Source organism: Myotis nattereri (assembly GCF_964212035.1).
Source record: "Myotis nattereri genome assembly, chromosome: X".
Lineage (NCBI taxonomy): Eukaryota > Metazoa > Chordata > Mammalia > Chiroptera > Vespertilionidae > Myotis > Myotis nattereri.
In genome coordinates, this window is record NC_138078.1 from 22458571 (window position 1) to 22478259 (window position 19689).

The 19689-nt window shown below is 38.6% G+C and overlaps 1 protein-coding gene across 5 annotated transcripts in view; it reads right to left on the reverse strand.

The window, feature by feature from the left end:
* Window positions 1-2780: 2780 nt before the first annotated feature.
* DMD (dystrophin) overlaps window positions 2781-19689 on the reverse strand; it is a 2781977-nt gene continuing 2765068 nt past the window's right edge. For 3 of the 5 annotated variants that reach the window (XM_081115406.1, XM_081115408.1, XM_081115407.1), the window contains 2 exons: window positions 17149-17241; window positions 2781-2896 (listed from right to left, as the gene is read on the reverse strand). In XM_081115406.1, coding sequence (XP_080971532.1) covers window positions 2799-2896; window positions 17149-17241 — 191 coding nt within the window. In that variant the 3' untranslated portion in view covers window positions 2781-2798. Of the gene's footprint in view, window positions 2897-8664; window positions 8697-17148; window positions 17242-19689 lie in introns of all 5 variants that reach the window. The other 2 variants (XM_081115404.1, XM_081115405.1) reach the window with 1 other exon arrangement.

Here is a 19689-nt window from a genome sequence, read left to right on the forward strand (position 1 = left end):
GCGGGCACATCCCCAGTTGGGAGTGTGCAGGAGGCAGCTGATTGATGTTTCTAACTCTCTATCCCTCTCCCTTCCTCTCTGTAAAAAAATCAATATGTTTAACAAAATAAAAATAAATAAAAATTAAATAACTAAATTAGCCTGGCTGGTGTAGCTCAGTGGTTGAGCATTAATCTATGAACCAGGAGGTCACAGTTTGGTTCCTGGTCAGGGTACGTGTCCGGGTTGTGGCCTTGATCCCCAGTAGGGGGTGTGCAGGAAACAGCTAATCAATTATTCTCTCATCATTGATGTTTCTCTCTCTGAAATCAATAAAAATGTGAAAAAAATAACTAAATTAAAATAAAACAAAATATAGCAGTCCAATCAACACTTTTTTGTAACATAACTGCGTGCTTTATTGAGATACACAGTAAAGCAGTAATATAATACAATAGTAAGGCATATATTTGGTGAAGTCTGATATGTTGTGAAAATGCAGTAAAACTGAAGTTTAAAAAAATAATTAGTAAATGTTACAGTGTTGATGTTAAAACACAATGTATTATGATACTCAAGTAAGAACCCAGTACCTGAAAACAATGACATAACATGCCATGTGATGTTTATGCTTCAGTTACATTGATTATGATTTAGTTTAACACTCAGTGGTTATACAGAACACGAAATAATGTCCAAATTATGCTTAAAACATAGCAATAAAGCTCTCAATTTTTATTCATATATTTTGCCAGACTCACTCCAGAACTAATGTCTAAAAGATAAAACAAAAAGATTAAAACAAAATTATGCACTCACTCTATCTTTGATTTTAGAATGAAACTTAAACTTCTTAGTAGGAAGTAAAGTAACCTCTTGTTTTAAATCGTGGTTAAAAAATATCCTTAAAGAAAAAGTCCAGCGTCATGTAAAGGAAAAATGCAAGACTAAAACCAAATATTAATGTAATTTGTTACCTTAGAGCTTTGGGTTTTCTTTTGGAAATTATAAAGGAAGAAAGAAAATGGTGGAAAATGTTCACACAATGGACAAGTGGTGAAGCTGTGAAATCAGGTGTGCACAATTATTAGGAACACCCCAAAACCAAAGTGAGGTAGAAATAGCATGAGAAGCCATGTTTGATGTTAATTATCATAATAAAATAAGGGACAAAACCCACACTCCAAAAGTTAATTACATTTGATGTAAGAGGTAACAGATTTGCAAAATAATAGGTCACATGGTGCTTTCTATTGAATGATTTTTTCAAATCAAAGACTAATAAGATGAAATGAAAGAGTAAAGCTTTTTCCTACCAGCTAGTCCTCTTGAGTTTTTCTCCTCTTTTTGAACAATGTTTGCTTGTTTATATATTTAACTTGCTTAATCCACCCAAAGGGGATTGCAGTTCCTTGTGGAACATCTGAATCTATCTGCGTCCCCACTTGCTTTAGAGAAATGCAAAGGAGAGAAGCACAGTTCACGAACTTCTGGGTGGATATTTAACAGTGTCACAGTGTGATGGGGCTACTGTCTTACATTTTTCCAAGGGTTATCTTAAATTAAGTCCTATGGCATTTAAAACTCACTGCAATGAGAAAAAAAAAAAGCTTAAAAAAAAGGAAAGAACCAAAACACCCACTGCTGTTTGCCAGAAGAGAATCATTTAGTTGTAATTACACAAATCTCTATGTATGGTTATGAAGATTCATCCAATCCTTCACTTCAAGAGTGGCCTGCCTACTCCCTCAGAGGGATCAGCTGAGAACCCAGAGCCCTCCTCGTCTCTGGGAATTTAGAACGCCTTCTGATGCTCTGACTTCCACTGAAGCACCATGAAGTCTAAATAGTGGCATTGCCAACAGCAGGAAGCTGTATACATCAACCAATGTATTATTCTGACATAGTAAGTCCTGTGTACTCATTCACATGTTCCTTTATCAAAAAAAAAATGCAATACTCTAGTTGTCAGTGGAAAGTTCCAAATGAGAAACATCTGGAGCCCCAGACAATGTTTTAATGTGGTCGTTTCCTTCTGCCTGCAGGCTCCAGGAAAGCCACTCTCCACCAAGCAGGTAAGCCGAATGACCAGAAGCAATTTCTCGCCATTAGCAAGTGGCAGGAACATTTGAACAAGAAATTTAAAAGGTCTCTAGAAATTGCTATCTATTTATCTATATACCTATAGTATCTCCATACTTATAGACATATAGATGTGGACAACGGAAACCCACAGCCCGTTCCACTCAGTCAACAACTCTCAAGAGAGCAATGTGAAGCAGTCATTTGGTAGTGTCAGAAGAAGTCTTATCTCAATATGCAAGAAGAAAAAAAAGCCATGAATTTTATATGGATATCACGCTAAAAGGAAGCAAAACAATGCACTGCCTCAAAGTTTGTGTGTGTGTGTGTGTGTGTGTGTGTGTGTGTGCGCCCGTGTATTTGTTTTTAGGGGTTTTTATAAACAACTTTTTTTTTTTTAAATAAAGCACACTTTAGTTTACAATCTTTCTGTATAACTGTTATAAATTTTTAAACAACCCAAAATGCGTTCCATATAAAGAAATGGCAAGTTATTGAACTATCAAGATTTTACATGTAGTTTTCTTATAACTTTTTTTTGTACAATTGCATAGACGTGTAAAACCTGCCATTGTTAACAAAACAATAACAGACTTAGAAACTACTGAAATCTACAGTATAGTACCACTACCCTTCACAAAAATATAGATTTTTTTTCTTGTAAACTCTTACTGTCTAATCCTCTTTGTTGTATGAATATTATAAAAACCATGCGGGAATCAGGAGTTGTAAAACATTTATTCTGCCCCTTCTTCATCTGTCATGACTGAAACTAAGGACTCCATCGCTCGGCCCAAATCATCTGCCAAGTGGAAAAGGCTTCCTACATTGTGTCCTGGAAAACAAAGAGAGAGAGAGACTTCACACAGGTGCAAGCATCACCCCCCGGCTCTTTGCCATCTGGGAAACCATTCCCCATTTCTTGGTGAGGACAACACAGAAGCTGCATCGAGGATATATACAACAGGGTTGGATTTCCACCAGTTTCCAGGAAGAAGCAAAGCCTTGTTAATGAAGACATTTCACATTGTTAGTATTAGCTTAATATTGGGTCAGGCTACTGTTGCCATTTGAGTAGAAAAATGTCCAAGACCGCACTCATCTTCTCAATATAGAACAAAAGGATTCCATGGGAGCCCTAGCCGGTTTGGCTTAGAAGATAGAGTGTTGGCCTGCGGACTGGAGGGTCCCAGGTTTGATTCCAGTCAAGAGCACATGCCTGGGTTGCAGGCTTGATCCCCAGTAGGGGGGTGTGCAAGAGGCAGCCCATCAATGATTCTCTCTCATCATTGATCTTTCTACCTCTCTTTCTCCCTTCCTCCCTGAAATCAATAAAAGTATATATTTAAAAAAGGATTCCATGGGTAAGCACAAGATTTCCCTCATCACAGGAATATTTCACCCTTTCCTTGTACTAGATTTTTTTTTTTTTTACTATTAAACAATCATCACAATAACTATCTACACCACCGCCACCATTGCCTGTCTATGGCCATCACCTTTATCATTACTACCATCACCATGACATGAAATCTTCATTTCAATGCTGTTTCAAACTGTTGGCTCACTTTTTTCTCTTTATTGATTAAGGTATTACATGTGTCCTTATCCCCCCATTGCCGCCCCCCCCCCCTCATGCCTCACCCTCCTGGTGTCTGTGTCCATTGGTTAGGCTTATATGCGTGCATACAAGTCCTTTGGTTGATCTCTGCCCCTTACCCCCACCCTCCCCCCTACCTTCCCTCTGAGGTTTGACGGTCTGATTGATGCTTCTCTGTCTCTATCTCTGTTTTTGTTCATCAGTTTATGTTGTTCATCATATTCCCCAAATGAGTGAGATCATGTAATATTTATCTTTTTCTGACTGGCTTATTTCACTTAGCATAATGCTCTCCAGTTCCATCCATGCTGTTGCAAATGGTAAGAATTCCTTCTTTTTTACTGTAGCATAGTATTCCATCGTGTAGATGTACCACAGTTTTCTAATCCAATCATCTGCTGATGGGCACTTAGGCTGTTTCCAAATCTTAGCTATGGTAAACTGTGCCTCTATGAACATAGGGGTGCATATATCCTTTCTGATTGGTGTTTCTAGTTTCTTGGGATCTAAGGCTATGGTGGAGGTGGCTATTCGCTTTCTGCTTTTACTTGGGTTGAAAAAGAAACTCTTGATGAGACCTTTCTGTACACTATTAATGTTTGAATTAGAAAACTTCAAAATAAAAATCACTTTTCATTCCAAATTACTCTAGACTAGAGCCTAATTATAATATGACCCACATGTTTAGCATGGATTTGGGTGTCCTGTGAGTCGAGTTTTGATCTCCTAAATGAGGGTTAACTATCAGAATCACCTTTTAATAATGTGACATGACCTGGCATTAATCCCCCAGCACAGAACACAGAGGCAGCACAATATCCCTGGGTACTTTGTGGCAAAATTCCGATCTAGAGTAAAATGATTTGAGACATACTGCATGGCTTGACTTTTCATATTTTTATATGGCTTATTTTAATTCTTGGACATCAGTAAGTCATTCCACTATTCAAGTACTGCCTTTGAAATGAAAAATGCTTTACTAGGCTATTACTACCTTGCCATGTATCAACTTTACAGATTGCCATAGTAATTGTTAAAATCTCTATAAAAATTAAAGATAGACTAGGACAGGTATTCTGTCCGAATATTTATTTCAAGAGATGTCGTTTTTATATATACGAGAGAGAGAGAGAGGATCTGGAGAATATTCATAGGTGCGCACTTACACAGTGATGGCACCAGATCAAACTAAGGCTTATTAAAACTGTAATGCCATTCAGCCATTAAAAGGTGACCAAGTTTATAAATCTCTTTGGACTTATCAGTGCAAAGAGTTTCTGTGAGAACTAATTACTAGTATATTTTTAAAAAATCACTATGGATTTTGGTTGAGATTGCAAACATAAAAACTTTTAACAAAACATATGTACTACTTAGAGAGTGGGCCAAGTGTTTGGCAGCCTTCAGTGGAACTGAAATAGTCATTGGATTTTCTAAACCATCAATAACCACAGGAAGACAGGGGGTCCTTTGCTGTTCTTTTGAGCTTAGAGCACAGATATATAACTGATGCCATTAGGTTAGAGGGCTTCCCTTGTATCTATTTTTGACTGCCCTGAAACCCTGGGAAATCGCAATTATTCATGCATAATTGGAAATGGATGGGCTAACTGTACATTCTTAATTACTTGCCATCTTAACAGCAATTAGCGAAGCCACTAAAAACAAAACTCAAGACCCTTTCAATTTGATATCTGAATAGAATTCCAACTATTTCTCATTACCCACATATAGTCCACCTTGTAGCTAGAAAATATGTTACAAACATAAAACAGGGAAGAATTCATTTTTTCCCACTGGCTTATTGATAATAATCAAAACCGGCCTATTTTAGATTGTCTGCTATGAGAAGTGGATTTCAGTTATAAAGATAATAAAGACAAGTGAATGCATTTCTAGATTACAGCAGGTCCTTGAATAACATTTTGTTTACCGTTGTTTTGTTATAACATTGGTGAGCTGTCGTAGGAACCCAACTCTTGTTGATATTAACTAGCCTATGGCAAAAGTGGTTTCATCGTATGTAATTTCGCTTAAAGCCAAGAACCTACTGCTGATGCTAAGTGAGGACTTACTGTATATAACCAAATGGTGCTTGTGCTCCTTGACATGGTGATCAGTTACTACCCGAACAGAAAACTCTTGAGTCTCTCAAAAGGCATGAGTTCTAGGTACATCTGCTATTGAAAAAGTTACCCGGTAAAATTACTCATTATTCTTAATATACCATACACACAGCCAAAGAATGGTAGGTGGCCTTTCAACCTGTCTAGCCGGTTCATGTTCACCAAATGATCTCACGGTTGTTCCTATGCTAGAAAAATGGTGTTCAGTCACCTCACCATATCTACATTAGGCCTTTGGTCACTTTATTTACAAATACCTGTTTCACCAGAATAGTGATTCCAATGTTTTTCATGGATGTTTTCGTTAGAGCCAGAAAAGAAATCTCTCTCTTTGACAAAATACTGCCTCAAAGAATCATATATCTCAATCCACTGGAGGCATAAAACTGCACCCTGCTATGGATACAGAAAATAGAGCTGTACCCTGGTTCTATTGTCCAGTGTATAAAGCAGAACATTAGAGAGGCCATTAATTTTACATGACAGGTATTCCTAAAGTCAAAATTAAAATCTTATATTATGAGCGCGAAAGGCACTGAAAAGCAGGCGGGATTCAGGCATCTATAATCAGCGTCAGGAACAAGCCGACACAAAAATACATCTGTAGAATGTATTAATTTAATCCATTTTAATGCAAGGATTGTTGAACACAAAGGCACCATGCGTTGAACATTAGGGCAGTGGTATGTTTTTCCAAGTTGGCGTGAACTGTGGCACATCCAGTCTCACGCGCCACCGCTGCCTAAGGGAGTTATTTTCCGCCGTGATTGGAATTGAGACTTTCTGGCAGCGAGCCAAGACCTCAATAGCAATCTGGCACTCTATTTTTAAAAAATATAATGCCCAAATAAATGGCCAAAGTAAAGCCAGAATACTGCAGTGAAATCTGCTTATCTTTCCTTTTCTATAATTTCATCTTTGGGGAGGGAAAGATCTGGTCTACTATACATTTGGGGTATTTTCATAGCATTAAAAATATCACTATTGCCCTAACCGGTTTAGTTCAGTGGATAGAGCGTCAGCCTGTGGACTGAAAGGTCCCAGGTTCGATTCCGGTCAAGGGCATGTACCTTGGTTGTGGGCACATCCCCAGTGGAGGGTGTGCAGGAGGCAGCTGATCGATGTTTCTCTCTCATCAATGTTTCTAACTCTCTATCCCTCTCCCTTCCTCTCTGTAAAAAACCAATAAAATATATTTCTTTAAAAAGAAAAAAATATCGCTCTTATTTTGGTTCTCTGGCTTTCTGGAAACTTAATTGACTATCATGTACCTCAGGTAGTGAAGTTTCCAAATGCCTATATGACTTCAATTATAGCTGCTGGCCTTTTCTAAAATCCATTTATCAGAGAAACATGTTCAGGGTGGTCAAGATTATGGTGTAACTTTTTGCAAGTTAAAATAAATGTTAAGGAGCACTTACCATCAGAATGAACCCGGGACGTCTCACATAAGAAGTATGTGAGCCAGGCAAACCGTCAGGAGCATTCAATGCTTCACCGATTCAGGCTTCCTCAGTTTCTCCTCCCAGCCTACCACGCCCTCCCTGGGACCCCACCGCGCCAAGCCTTGGAAGCTGCACTGGTGTAGACACACTGAAGGATCATTCAATTATCCTTTAATTATCAGGCTTGCATGGCCTGGTGGCAGAATTCCCAGTATGACTCCTTATATTTAAATGAACGAGTGGCTACTCTTGTCCATCCTATTGCTAAGGATCCAAAACCGTCTCTTCTAAGGACTTTCCACCCACCCAGTCTGCCTCCCAGATGAATACACGCTATTGCCATCCACGAGTGAGTTTTCCTTCTCACGTCCTTTGTACTAAACTCTTGGTAAAGACAATTTTACTTCACTTGGGCTATCACTCAACACTTTGTCATCCAATCGTCATTTGATTAGGTAATTCAATGTCTAGCTAATATTCCTGGTAGAATAGAAGCATGAAGCAGCTTTCACTGTAAAACCCCAAACCACATACAGTGATAACGCCATATCCTAACCCTTTTAACACCAAAAGAGGCATAAAAAACCCCAACAACTCTTAAGACTCCCAACGTTCATTTTTTACCTCTAATTGGTTAACGTTCTATCTGGCTTCAAATGCCAAATGCAAAATAAGCATCCTCTCTAAAGGGCAAGTAGAGATGACACAAGCCTTTCCAACACCATTTTCCAACCTGGCAGTAAAGCATAAGAGTTAAGAGTGTGGCTCTGGAGACTGCCTGGATTCAAACGCCGTCACCTTGGACACAGTTTGCCCTTGCACTTACCCTGTTTCCTTATCTGTACAATGGGGTTAATAAGAGTACCTCATAGGCTTCTTGTGAAGTGTATATAGGAAAAAAGATGGCAAGTACTTAGAACAGTGCTTGGCACACAGTAAGTGCTCAAAAAATATTAACTAAAGTGGGAAAGGAAGAGAGTTAGAGACCCCGAAAAAAAAAAAGAAAGAAAACAAGACAAAACGAAGACATCCCAAAAGAATACAACCCAAATGCACTGGCAGAAAATGCTAGGGTCCTGGAGGTAGTTATGTCCAAGGCTAAATTTATTTAGAAGATTTTTGTTTGTGTTGCAAATGGCAACAGATGATGAACTGCAGGCTTCCAACCCAGGGACTACGGAAGTTTGCCATTTTAAAGAGATTCCTGCTCCCCGCGACCCGTGGTCCTGTCGTCATGGTGATGACAATGGCAATGAATATTTGAGGACTGTTCCTCATGAGCTGCAAGTGGAGAGGTGACTACCATCCTTACACGATGACATGTGTAATACATACATGCGCGTGCACGCACACAATTCTTACACAAACGTCAAACATAGAAAGCGGGATGAGACAGACAGAAGCCATGGCTGTGAGTCTGAATCTCACTGACCTCTCTCATTGGCTTCCCAGGGGTATTTCTTCCTTTAATAATAGAGAGAGGAAGAGGTAGAGATATCAGAAAGGGAAAAAAATCATGCATATATATACAGTTTCATACCAATTTGCTTCTTTTACCAAACTAATGTTGAGATGACAATTCATTTATTCCCTTCTGGAAAAAAAAATAGAAACAAACAAAAAAAAACACCCCAAAAGACACATCCAGTCAAATAACCTTTACACACACTTAAATCAGTGTAAACAGATAACACGATCCAGGAGATAGCACTTATAGAATCCATGGTGGTCATGTGGGAAAACTGGATGAGAACTGGCACAGCATAGAAATCTGACAAATCGAACATTGTTTTTAAGAGCAACTGTAGAATGTCAAGCTTAACGTCAAAAGTCTCAGAATCTCTTTACTCTGGACTTGACAATCAACACACTGAAACATAAACAGTAGTTGTCTTTGTGTGCCCAAACTCCGCACCCCAAATGCAAAGCAGAATATCACATAGATGACAGACTCCATCCTTTTCGGAGAATTTGTTCCACCTGGTAGAAGCTGAGCATGCACACAGTGGGACTGGGGGCATTTGAGGAAAAGAAAGAAAAAAGGGGAAGGAGATCAATCCCACTAATGGGCAAGCCACAGAGCCGGAGCCAGGAATAAGCCTTCAACTTCCTCATGTCAGCAGGTATTAGCAGACTTGAGAGTCCATGGCTAAAGACCCACTAGCCTTATTCGCTTTATAGAATCCCACATCTATATGTATGCACTTATTTTTGAAAATCAGGTTTTGATGAGGAACTTTTCGATGATAATATAATTGGACAGAAAATTAGAGCCCTTTGACCATACTCCATGCCTTGGGCATGCAATTTCCTTTTAGCTCCTGAGTCTTAAAAATGAAATACTACTGGTTTTCAAACTTGGACTTTAGCAAAAATCTTCTACGAAATCCAAGTATTTACAGCAGATAAAAGCAGAACTGTAAGAGATCCATGCCTCCCCACCCCCGACCCACCACGCTGAGGAGCTCCAAGATCAAAACTCCCTGAAACAATTTGAGAACTACTAGTCTAGAATGAGGAACTATGGAGCTACCGCTCAAAAACAAATCTTTTAAAACTCAAGTTTAGGGCTCAAAACTTCTAGTATATATTTAAAGGTTTTCTAAGTATGATTTTCCTCCCTCCCCCTCTTCCTTCCTTCTGAATTTTCCTGAGTCCGAAATCTCTTAAGAGTATAAAAACTGCTTGACTGACCATGTCCTCATGGCAAAGTGTTCATGACCCTACTCAGATCAGGAAAGAAATAGGTGCCAGCTCCTCAGGTGGGGAGTGGGGGTAATCCCAGTGGTAGGCCCATACCAGATGGCAGGAAAAGGGAACAGAAGAACTTTATTTCATCCTTGATGATTCAAATGAATGCCAGCATGACTCCTTTAGCAAGCTATGTTTTTGGTTTTTTTTAATCGTCGTACTTCACAGTTACACTGTCTAGTAGTAGAATTAATTCCTTTCCCCTATAAGATTATGATCTCAAGGGCAGGGCCCACATGTTGCTTACCCACCACTCTATCTGCAATACCTTGTATTGCACCTTGATACTATGGGTATTTGATAAATGCTGGTTGAAGTGAATTAGTAGGGTAGCCACTAGGTCATGGCCATGAGTCCTTTGGTGTTTTAGGCAACTTGGCCTTGTGTGCTACCCCTCTAGCTTGGATGACAAGAGCTGGTAACTTGTTCTGGTTTGTTTCTCTGGTCTATTTTTTAGAGTTCAGAACTTTCATGAAGGACAGTGTTGTTAGAAAGCAATATGATTTAGTTCCAGAGTGTAATTACGATTACTAGAATGATAAATGCTGCATATCTTTATCCATTCTATATCAAGCCATATTCAGAGCTCTGTATCAACTGGGCACTGCCGAATATGCAGCAAATGATTTGGGTTTTGTTTCAGGTACTTCTCCAGGATCTGTATTTTATGTAAATGAGCCTCCCAAAGCCTTGTTAACCCTGATCTCTTTCAAGAGCCTCCCTCATCATTGGGTGGCAATGTGCTCATTAGCATAGTACAAAAGGACTGCCCTCTTTTTCTTTAAAAAAGTTAAAAAAATGTGTTCCACTGTACTAAGCATAGTTCTATACTGATAAGATGCAATACTGAAGAAAATTATTTATCAATCAAGAAATATAAGTACCAGAGCAAAGTTTTATTTCATAAATACATTCTTTGGCAATGAGGTGCCTTAGACATTCACTGAGGCTGTCCATCTGGCAATGTGGGATGTTGTCAGGAAATGAATCAAGAGAAAAAGGGAAATGTGCTAGCACATCCTGAGTCTAAATATAGGGCTTGGTCAGGTCTGGATAAGTCAAATTTACTCAGGCAGTATGAACTTAAGATGATTGGTGGTAATTCTTTAATTCAATGTCAGTTTCTGGGTACCATTAGCTTCTTTATCTCAGTCCACTGACCAGTTTGAAAAGTGTAGAATGAGTTCCTTCCTTAGGATTTCTGTTTCAATACAAGTAAAAGAAGATTCTAATGGTCATACTTGAAATATATTGAAGCATGCTGGGTCTTTGATGAACAGGGATATAAATGTATAGTCAATTCAAATGCAGTTCTGATGAGCTCAAAGTTGATCAGCACCTAAGCCTGTGGCTGTATGTAATGAGCTAGAATGGATAACAAAATAACAGTGTGTAGCAGGGACTGGCAAACTGTCTTTGTAAAGGCCAGAGAGTAAAGATTTTAGGTTCCCAGGCCACTCTATCCCTGTAGTGACTTTCAGCTCTACCATAGCTACTCTGCCACTATAGTGAGAAATTGTGGTAAACAATATGTAAATGAATGGGTGTGGCTCTGTACCAATAAAACTTTATTTACAAAACCAGGATCTGGACCCATGGACTGTAGTTTGCAGGCCCCAAGTGTAAAGGAATGAGAGCTAAAATCCTTCATGGAGGCAGAAAGGAAACACAGTGGTTCCTGCTTTTGCCCTGGTTCTTTACGTTGTTCTTCCATTAAAGAATCACAGATAAGACTTGAATTTTAAAGGATGGCAGGTTTTGCAAAGCTGCTGGGTTGCTAATTTAGAGGCATGTCACAGAATATACGTGGGCTTATTTGGAAGGGACAGGAAGTATGAAAGTGACAGGCTGCTATGGGTTGTTGGGGATAAAATTTATGTGGCACAGGTCAGCAGGTAAGCGATTATACAAGCAGCAGAAATACCTGCATAGTATTGCTAATTGCTTCCTGAATTATCTTAGAGCTTATGTTGTACTAAGAGCTTATGTTGGATCCTCGCATTCATTAATCTATGTACAGTGGCACCTCATTTTGAGAAAGCCCAATATCATACTGCTGACTAGGGGAGCGCTTCTTTCATGAATGTGCATACATATAAAAATACCTTTGTTAGACTGCTAAATAATCAGATGTGTGTGGGCAAGTAACTTAAAGAGTTTAATTTAAAATTATGTTTATTGTTCATTCTACTCATGTAGTGTTCCTAAAGAATAATGGTGGAGATTTAGAAAGTGTTTACAGTAGACAATGATTTCTATTACACTGGAATTCAACTTCTACATATACTTTTATAGAGAGATGGACAGATTATAGATAGATAAATAGATTAGATAGAAATTGGTTAACATCCTGTGTTTAATATACATTGAGCCACTCAAATCTCCCAAGTGGCTGTGAACAGCCAACTATATATATCTAGAGATTAATCAGGAAAGATATAATCACAAAGCTAAATGTGAACCCATCCACACCTTGAACACCCTGCCGTTTATATTGGCTATTATGCAGGACAGTTTCGTCATCAGCTTATCACTACATGGAGAAGCATATAACCCCTTTATTAATTTGGATAACAGTTTAGTAAGGCCATTGAGAGAAGATCAGAAGGCTAATTTAACTTGCCGAATGGCCATGAACCAGGCACTTAACTTCTTTGGGCTTCCAGGTACTTTTAATGAAAATGAAAGATGAAGGTTAGCTGATACTTTAAGACTTGACCTCTGAGTCAAAACTGTGGCAGAGGGTAACAAAGAAATTGTAAATTTAAATTACACAGTAACTCCCCTACCTCTATACTTTATATTTATGGAAAACATAATATAGTTAATATAGTTTTTTTTAAAAAAAGTATTTCCCTCTGTGGGCAATTACCTAGCAGGGTTAAGTAAACCACGAGGTGGTATTCAAGAGCACATTTCCACTAAATGTCAGACCTTGGGCTCAGACATCTGTTCTGAGTTACTCAAACAGCTGTCCAAAACAGCTGTAGTAACCGTGAACTTCTTTTTTTGTAACACAACATCGGGAACATGGATGGCTTAGAATCAAAGCACAATATCCTCTAAGACATTAGCAAGGTCTTGGCAGAAATTTGCATGGTAAAAATTCTAAAATTTTATTTTCCTTAAAAGTATATGTACCTGGGTAAGAAAAACTGAGATTGCTTAGGCCAATAGTTTTAAACCACTGGATCAGAAAATCAATTTAGTGGGTTGCAAGCAGCAGTTTATTTTTCAGTAGATAACACATAGGAATAGTGTGAATTATATGTAGTATGGTAAGAACTGCTGCTTGAAACATTTGCTTCTGATCTTTGTATGTACAGGGTGGGGCAATAGTAGATTTATAGTTGTTCATATGAAAAGTAATCCAAGAATAAACTCTGTTTCTCATACTCACAACTGTAAACCCACTTTTGCCTACCCTGTACATGTGACTATAAACGTATATGTGTGGTGTATATATAGATGTTCCTATTCAACCCTACCATGTATTTATATTTTCTCTATTCTTTAAAAATGAGAAATGCTTTTAGTTAGAAATAAGACATACAAAAATACACTTTGGGGAGTATGTTGATAATATTTTTGCAGTGACACTTTTTATCCTTTGAATTTAGGGAGAAAAAATGTGATGTGACTTATAAGAAATATCTATTTGGTCTTTGTCCTTCCCTAGCACAGAAATGCTAAAACCCTTGGAATTTCCTCTGATGAGAAGCATCAAGGTGCCTTTTATGTTAATGAGAACCTAGAGATGAAGGCTGGGAGCCAACTATGTGATTAGAGCAGTGGTTCTCAACCTTCTGGCCCTTTAAATACAGTTCCTCATGTTGTGACCCAACCACAAAATTATTTTTGTTGCTACTTCATAACTGTAATGTTGCTACTGTTATGAATCGTAATGTAAATATCTGATATGCAGGATGGTCTTAGGCGACCCCTGTGAAAGGGTCATTCGACCACCAAAGGGGTCGCGACCCACAGGTTGAGAACCGCTGGATTAGAGAGTTGGAACTTTCGGTCCTACCCCCAGACTGCAGGGTTAGGAGAGGGGATGAAGATTAGGTTCAATCACCAGTGGCCAATGAGTTCATCAATGAGACATATGTAATGAAGCCTCCATAAAAATCCAAAATGATGTGGTTTGGGCCTCTTTTGTGTTAACGAACACATGGAGATTCGGGGAGAGTGAAGCTCCCAGAGGACCTGGAATCTCCATGCCGCTTCCCCATACCTTGCCCTATGCATCTCTTCCTGCTGGCTGTTCCTGAGTTAAATGCTTTTCTAATAAACAGGTGATCTACTAAGCAACTCGTTTTTGCTGCGTTCTGGGAGCCCCTCGAGAACGTTAATCTAACCCAGAGGAGGGGGTCCAGTTTTGTAGGACTGAGTCATGAACCTGTGGGATATGATGCGACCTTCAGGTAGATAGGGTCCGAATTGAGCTGCAGTGTAGGATTCCCAGCTGGTGTCAGAGAATTGCCTGTTGGTGTGGAGGAAACCCCCACACATTGGGATTGGGTGCAGAATCATAAAAAGGCCTATAATAAGGCCAAGTTTGGCAGGAAGTAGCAAGAAAAGTAAAAATGTCAAGGTCATAGCATTACAAAATACCAGGCAGATCTAGCTCCTTGTCTACTCTCTTATTATTTTTGTTTGATCGTGTTTTCCTCAGGAAAATGATGTCATTCTCGAAGGCCATCACAGTACTACTGAGTAAGTAGGAACATGAAGGATTGATATCAGATAAGGCCTCCTTCTACCATATTTGAAAACTCCAATTAACACTCAGGGGATGATATTGCTTCCATAAGTGCTAATTTAGTAAACACTATGCAGGCGGCCTGAATAGTTGCCCAAGTTTCCATATAAGTAAATCCACATCATACAAATAGCATCAGAGATGCGAATTACCAGCTATCATAGCAGAGGAAGCATATTTCTAGTCTTGCACGTGGCTACTTCCACACCCATGTGGTATCCAGCTTTAAGGACTCTGCCAGGGAATGCAGGGAGAGGATGCCAAGGATTTCACCTTCAAGACACTTAGGATGGCCCTAGCTGGTTTGGCTCAGTGGATAGAGAGTCGGCCTGCAGACTGAAGGGTCCCAGGTTTGATTCTGGCCATTGGCACAATCTTGGGTTGCGGGCTCAATCCCCAGTAGGGGTTGTGCAGGAGGCAGCCGATCAATGATTCTCTCTCATCATTGATGTTTCTCTCTCTCCCTCTCCCTTCCTCTCTGAAATCAATAAAAATTTATTTTAAAAAAGACACTCAGGATGGACCAGAGACCCAGTACAAAAGGTTGCTATGGGGAATCAGCCATGAGCCCTGCTCTAGCCTCTCCTCTGCTAGATTCTAGTTGTTTAGATGTGAAAGAAATGCCCAGGGCACCAACATATAACCACTAACTTCCCACAGAGCAGGTAACTCGCTTTCAGTCTAAGGGGCTGAGATGAGACAGTGTCCATGACCTTCAAGGGAAAGCTTGGGGTCCATGGGATGTGTGTGAGATGTTGAGGCCCAAAGTCCCTGCCCAACCAGTAGCTGTGTGATTTTGAAGACACTTGCTCAGTCTGAAGCTAACCTCCTATTTATCTAAAAGGGTGTTTCTAGGGTTCATCGTGTCGTAGACATCTCCATTACAGCAATAATAGTACTGTACTGTGATTTGAACTTTGGAAATCTTCATCCACTGTGGACCATGAGTACCTAGAAGACAAGGAACTTGACATTTCTTCATTGCATCCCTAACCCCCTCCACTGGTCCATAGTAGGTGCTGGTAAAAGCTAGCAGGATAAAGGTGAAAGCATGTGATTTATGTCAAACTGGCATATGGTCTCATTATGATTCATAGCATCTGGGGAGAGAAGACAGCTAAGATAGTCAGGATGGGGATGAGAGTGGTGGGTGTGGGGTGGGTGGAAGACAGATAAGATTTTTATCTGTTAGAATCAACATATCAGAGATGCTCTGTGGTAGAAAGATGGCTCGTGCAGATGTTTAAAATTAGCTTCCCCTGACGGTTCCTTAGCAACCCTCTATCAGAACATTATTGCTTTTAATGTGCACTGCACTACGTTTACTCATACATCGAGTAGCTAGGAAATGGCCATTGTGCACTGAGAGTGAACAAAAAGATAGGACTCAAAACACCCTCGTCAGCGCCCTTAGGGAGAGGAACAAATAGCCAGATTCTCTGGAGCCCTTCCCTCTTGGGCTGCCCATTAGGGGTGCCAATCACTGGCCACAAAGCCTTGTGTTTTCCCTCTTTGGCTTTTCCTGGCTTTCCTTTGTTTGCTCACAGGCATTGGCTGCCATTCCTTTTATTCACTGAAGGGAAGTGGGTCAGTGACTTTGTTTTACGTCAGGGCGGTAAACTTAAAGAAAAACTCCAAAAATTAACAGCAGCAGCACAGTACCTCCTTGGATGAGGCAAAACATCTAAAGCTCATACGGGCTGGAGGGAAAATACGGTGGGGGAAAATGCTATTTTTGAATGAGGGGCTAAGTATACAAGGTCAAAGTGATGGGGAGAAAGAAATTAAAGGCATTAATAATGTCAATGCCTTTCTTTGTGAAGGTAGTATTCCATCTCTGGAAGTAAAAAAAGTAACAAAATAGTATATAAAAATTTAAATCTACTTATATTTAAATGATGGGATAAGACACAACTTTAAATATAAAGGCCATCAAATTGCAAGTTAGAGTTCCCACCACCACTGTATACCAGGCATGTCCTGGACTCGCTGTATTGTATAGTTAGCTGTATGTCCCTGGCAAAGGCACCATTAGGGCACTAATTTCCTCGTCTGTAAAAGTTACATAATTGCTCTTATGTAAAAGCTACCTCATAATTAACTCTGCAGAGTAATGTGCAAAGCAAGTAAAATACTTTCGAAATGCAAGTTAGTATTCTATATTTCCAGAATCATCTAGATTACACAGGTATTTAATTTTAACCAGAATCTATGACCAGAAAATTCAGTCATCCAAACCAGAAATTCACATTTAAAAATAAAATCTTCTCACAGTGATTCCAAATTGGCGTTCTGTCAGCATATGTTTATTAAATGTGGAAAACGGACATACTAGCTGGGTATTTCCGATAGTGGCCTAACTCCAGTAAGTCTGAGTTACTGCCAGGTAGTGCAGCTTACCTCTTGAACTAGGGAAGGAGTTGTTGAGTTGCTCCATCACTTCCTCTAACCCTGTGCTTGTGTCCTGGGGAGGACTCAGAAGATCTTCCTCACCTTAATGAAAGCAAACACAAACAATGGAAAATTACACTTCAGGAAAAAATTAGAGATACTAGAGAAAAGGCCCATGATTGCATCTAGAAATCCATTAAAAATTCATTTCCACTTGTTCATAAATAATGTAAATAAAAATACCCCTTTAAGCTTACTAATTAGGAAACAACTCCTTAAAGGGAAAAAGAATTCCATGTGGGGATTTATCTATGTCATTATCTTTGCAGAAGAAAACTGTACATCTGTTTAAAGTTTAAGATAAAGTTGACATAGGTTTTTTGTGTCCTATTAACAAAGGTGAGACATTTTTTCTTTGTAATAAAAATTATTATTGGACACTTGCAGTGTATTTTCAACACAAAAGAAAATAAGACTGTGACATTTTGCATTTAAGAAGGTAAGAAAGAAAGGAGTGGAGACACTGAGTATTTTCACCACTTTTTCCTTTGACATTTAACCAAAAATACAAACAAAAATGAAGTACCTTTAAAGTCCAATGTAACAGGAAGAAATAAAAGTTGTATGTGACTTATATAGGTGATAAAATATTAATATTTGAAGAACTGTGGATATGGGGAATAGTGGGGAGTTATCTTCCTTTCCTCTTTGTTACATGGGACTACTTTATCATAATATTGTTTTTGGAGGCTAATAAGGGGAAACTTTTTTTGATTTTTGAGAATTTGTTTATATGAGGAGAGAATGGTGATTTGGAAGGCAAAAAAATGTTGGGATGGATGGTTTTCCTCAGGGAATGAGAGTTTCCTTGTAGGTTTTGTTGATCTGTGTTCTCTGTTTAGTCACATGTCAAAGAAATACACCTCAAACAGCATTTCAGTAAGGGAAAATTTTCTTAAGTGAAAACAAAATTATTTTGAACTTTGAAGGTTCTCGGAAACTAATTTTTCATAACATCGTCTTCTAATAGTGAAAATAATTTCTCTTCCATCTCACTTTGTTCCAGCATATTGTCACTTTCACCTAGAAGACCTTGCTTCAGCAAGTCACCAATAAGGAATGAAACCTAGTTTCACATCTGATCAGGAAATGACTGGAGAGCCAGTGATATAATGACTTAAAGATGCTAATATTTAAGGTCCCTGCCACTTAAATTTGCAACTATGATTATAATCCTGAATTTATTAAGTTTTCATCCTTGGTTTTTAAGCGTAAGCTTAAAGAATGCTTGGCAGTGCTCACTATTAAGACAAAATCAGCCTGGCCGGCATGGCTCAGTGGTTTGAGCGTTGACCTATGAATCAGATGATCACAGTTCTACTCCAAGGTGATTCCCACAAACATGCATAAAACTCCCTTTTTGATTATTAGCTATAACTGTCATGGCTTGTTTGAAGTTGGCCCCCCAAAATGACTGGAACATTTTTTAAATGAAATGTTTCAAAATAAGGAAAGACAATCAAAGTTAAAATATACCCTGATATAGCATAATGTGATAGACACTGAGGAAGTGGAGAAAAAAGAAGTGAAATGACTCAAAGTTAATCCGGGAAAAAAGAAATGGAATGGTTTGCTATGGGCAAGATCTTTTTAAAGTCTTCAGAAACTCAGCAAGATGTTAGGCTTTCTTGAAAGGATGACAACTCATCTGACTCACTTCCCTTTCCTCAATTCAAATGATGATTTTCCTACTTGCTTAAGAAATGACTTTAGCCAGAACCTATGCAGAAAAGACCTAAGAAACCTTATTCCTGTAATTTTGCTTACACCTAAGCAAAGTATTTCCTCTTTATACAAAAGGGAACTATGTACTAGAAAATTATTCTCTCTTAAAAAGGGGTCTGTGTATTAACAACTATGCCCATCATTATTTTTCTTTGGATTACTTAAATCACATATAATGTTTTAACCAATTTCCAACTTGATGTGTGATTACTTCATGACATGTTTTTTCTGCTTTCCTCCAGTTTTTCAGAAGAAAAAAAATGATTTATCTAGTACTTGATGTTAGCTTCAATTACTTTTTAAAATTATATTTGGGGTAAATGGTTTCAATTTTACATTAAAATGCTGTGTATAAGTTCTTTAATTATGGTATACAATGATAACAGTGATTATTAGTCCGTCAGTGTTCAATGGTGGTGAAAAATATTAAAATTAATAGCTAATATTCTTTTATCTCATTGTGGTTACAAATTGCATTTCCCTGATGATTAGTGATGTTAAGCACCTTTTCATGTACCTGCTGGCCATCTGTGCTGCTTCTTTGGGAAAATGTCTATTCAGATCTTGTGCTCATTTTTGAATCAGATTTTTTTCTATTGAATTGTATGAGTTCTTTATATATTTTGGATATTAACCCCTTGTCAGATATATGATTTGCAAATACTTTGTCCCATCCCATAGGTTGCCTTTTTATTTGGTTGATGGTTTCCTTTGCTGTAAGGGCGCATTTTATTTGATGTAGTCACACTTATTATTGCTTTTGCT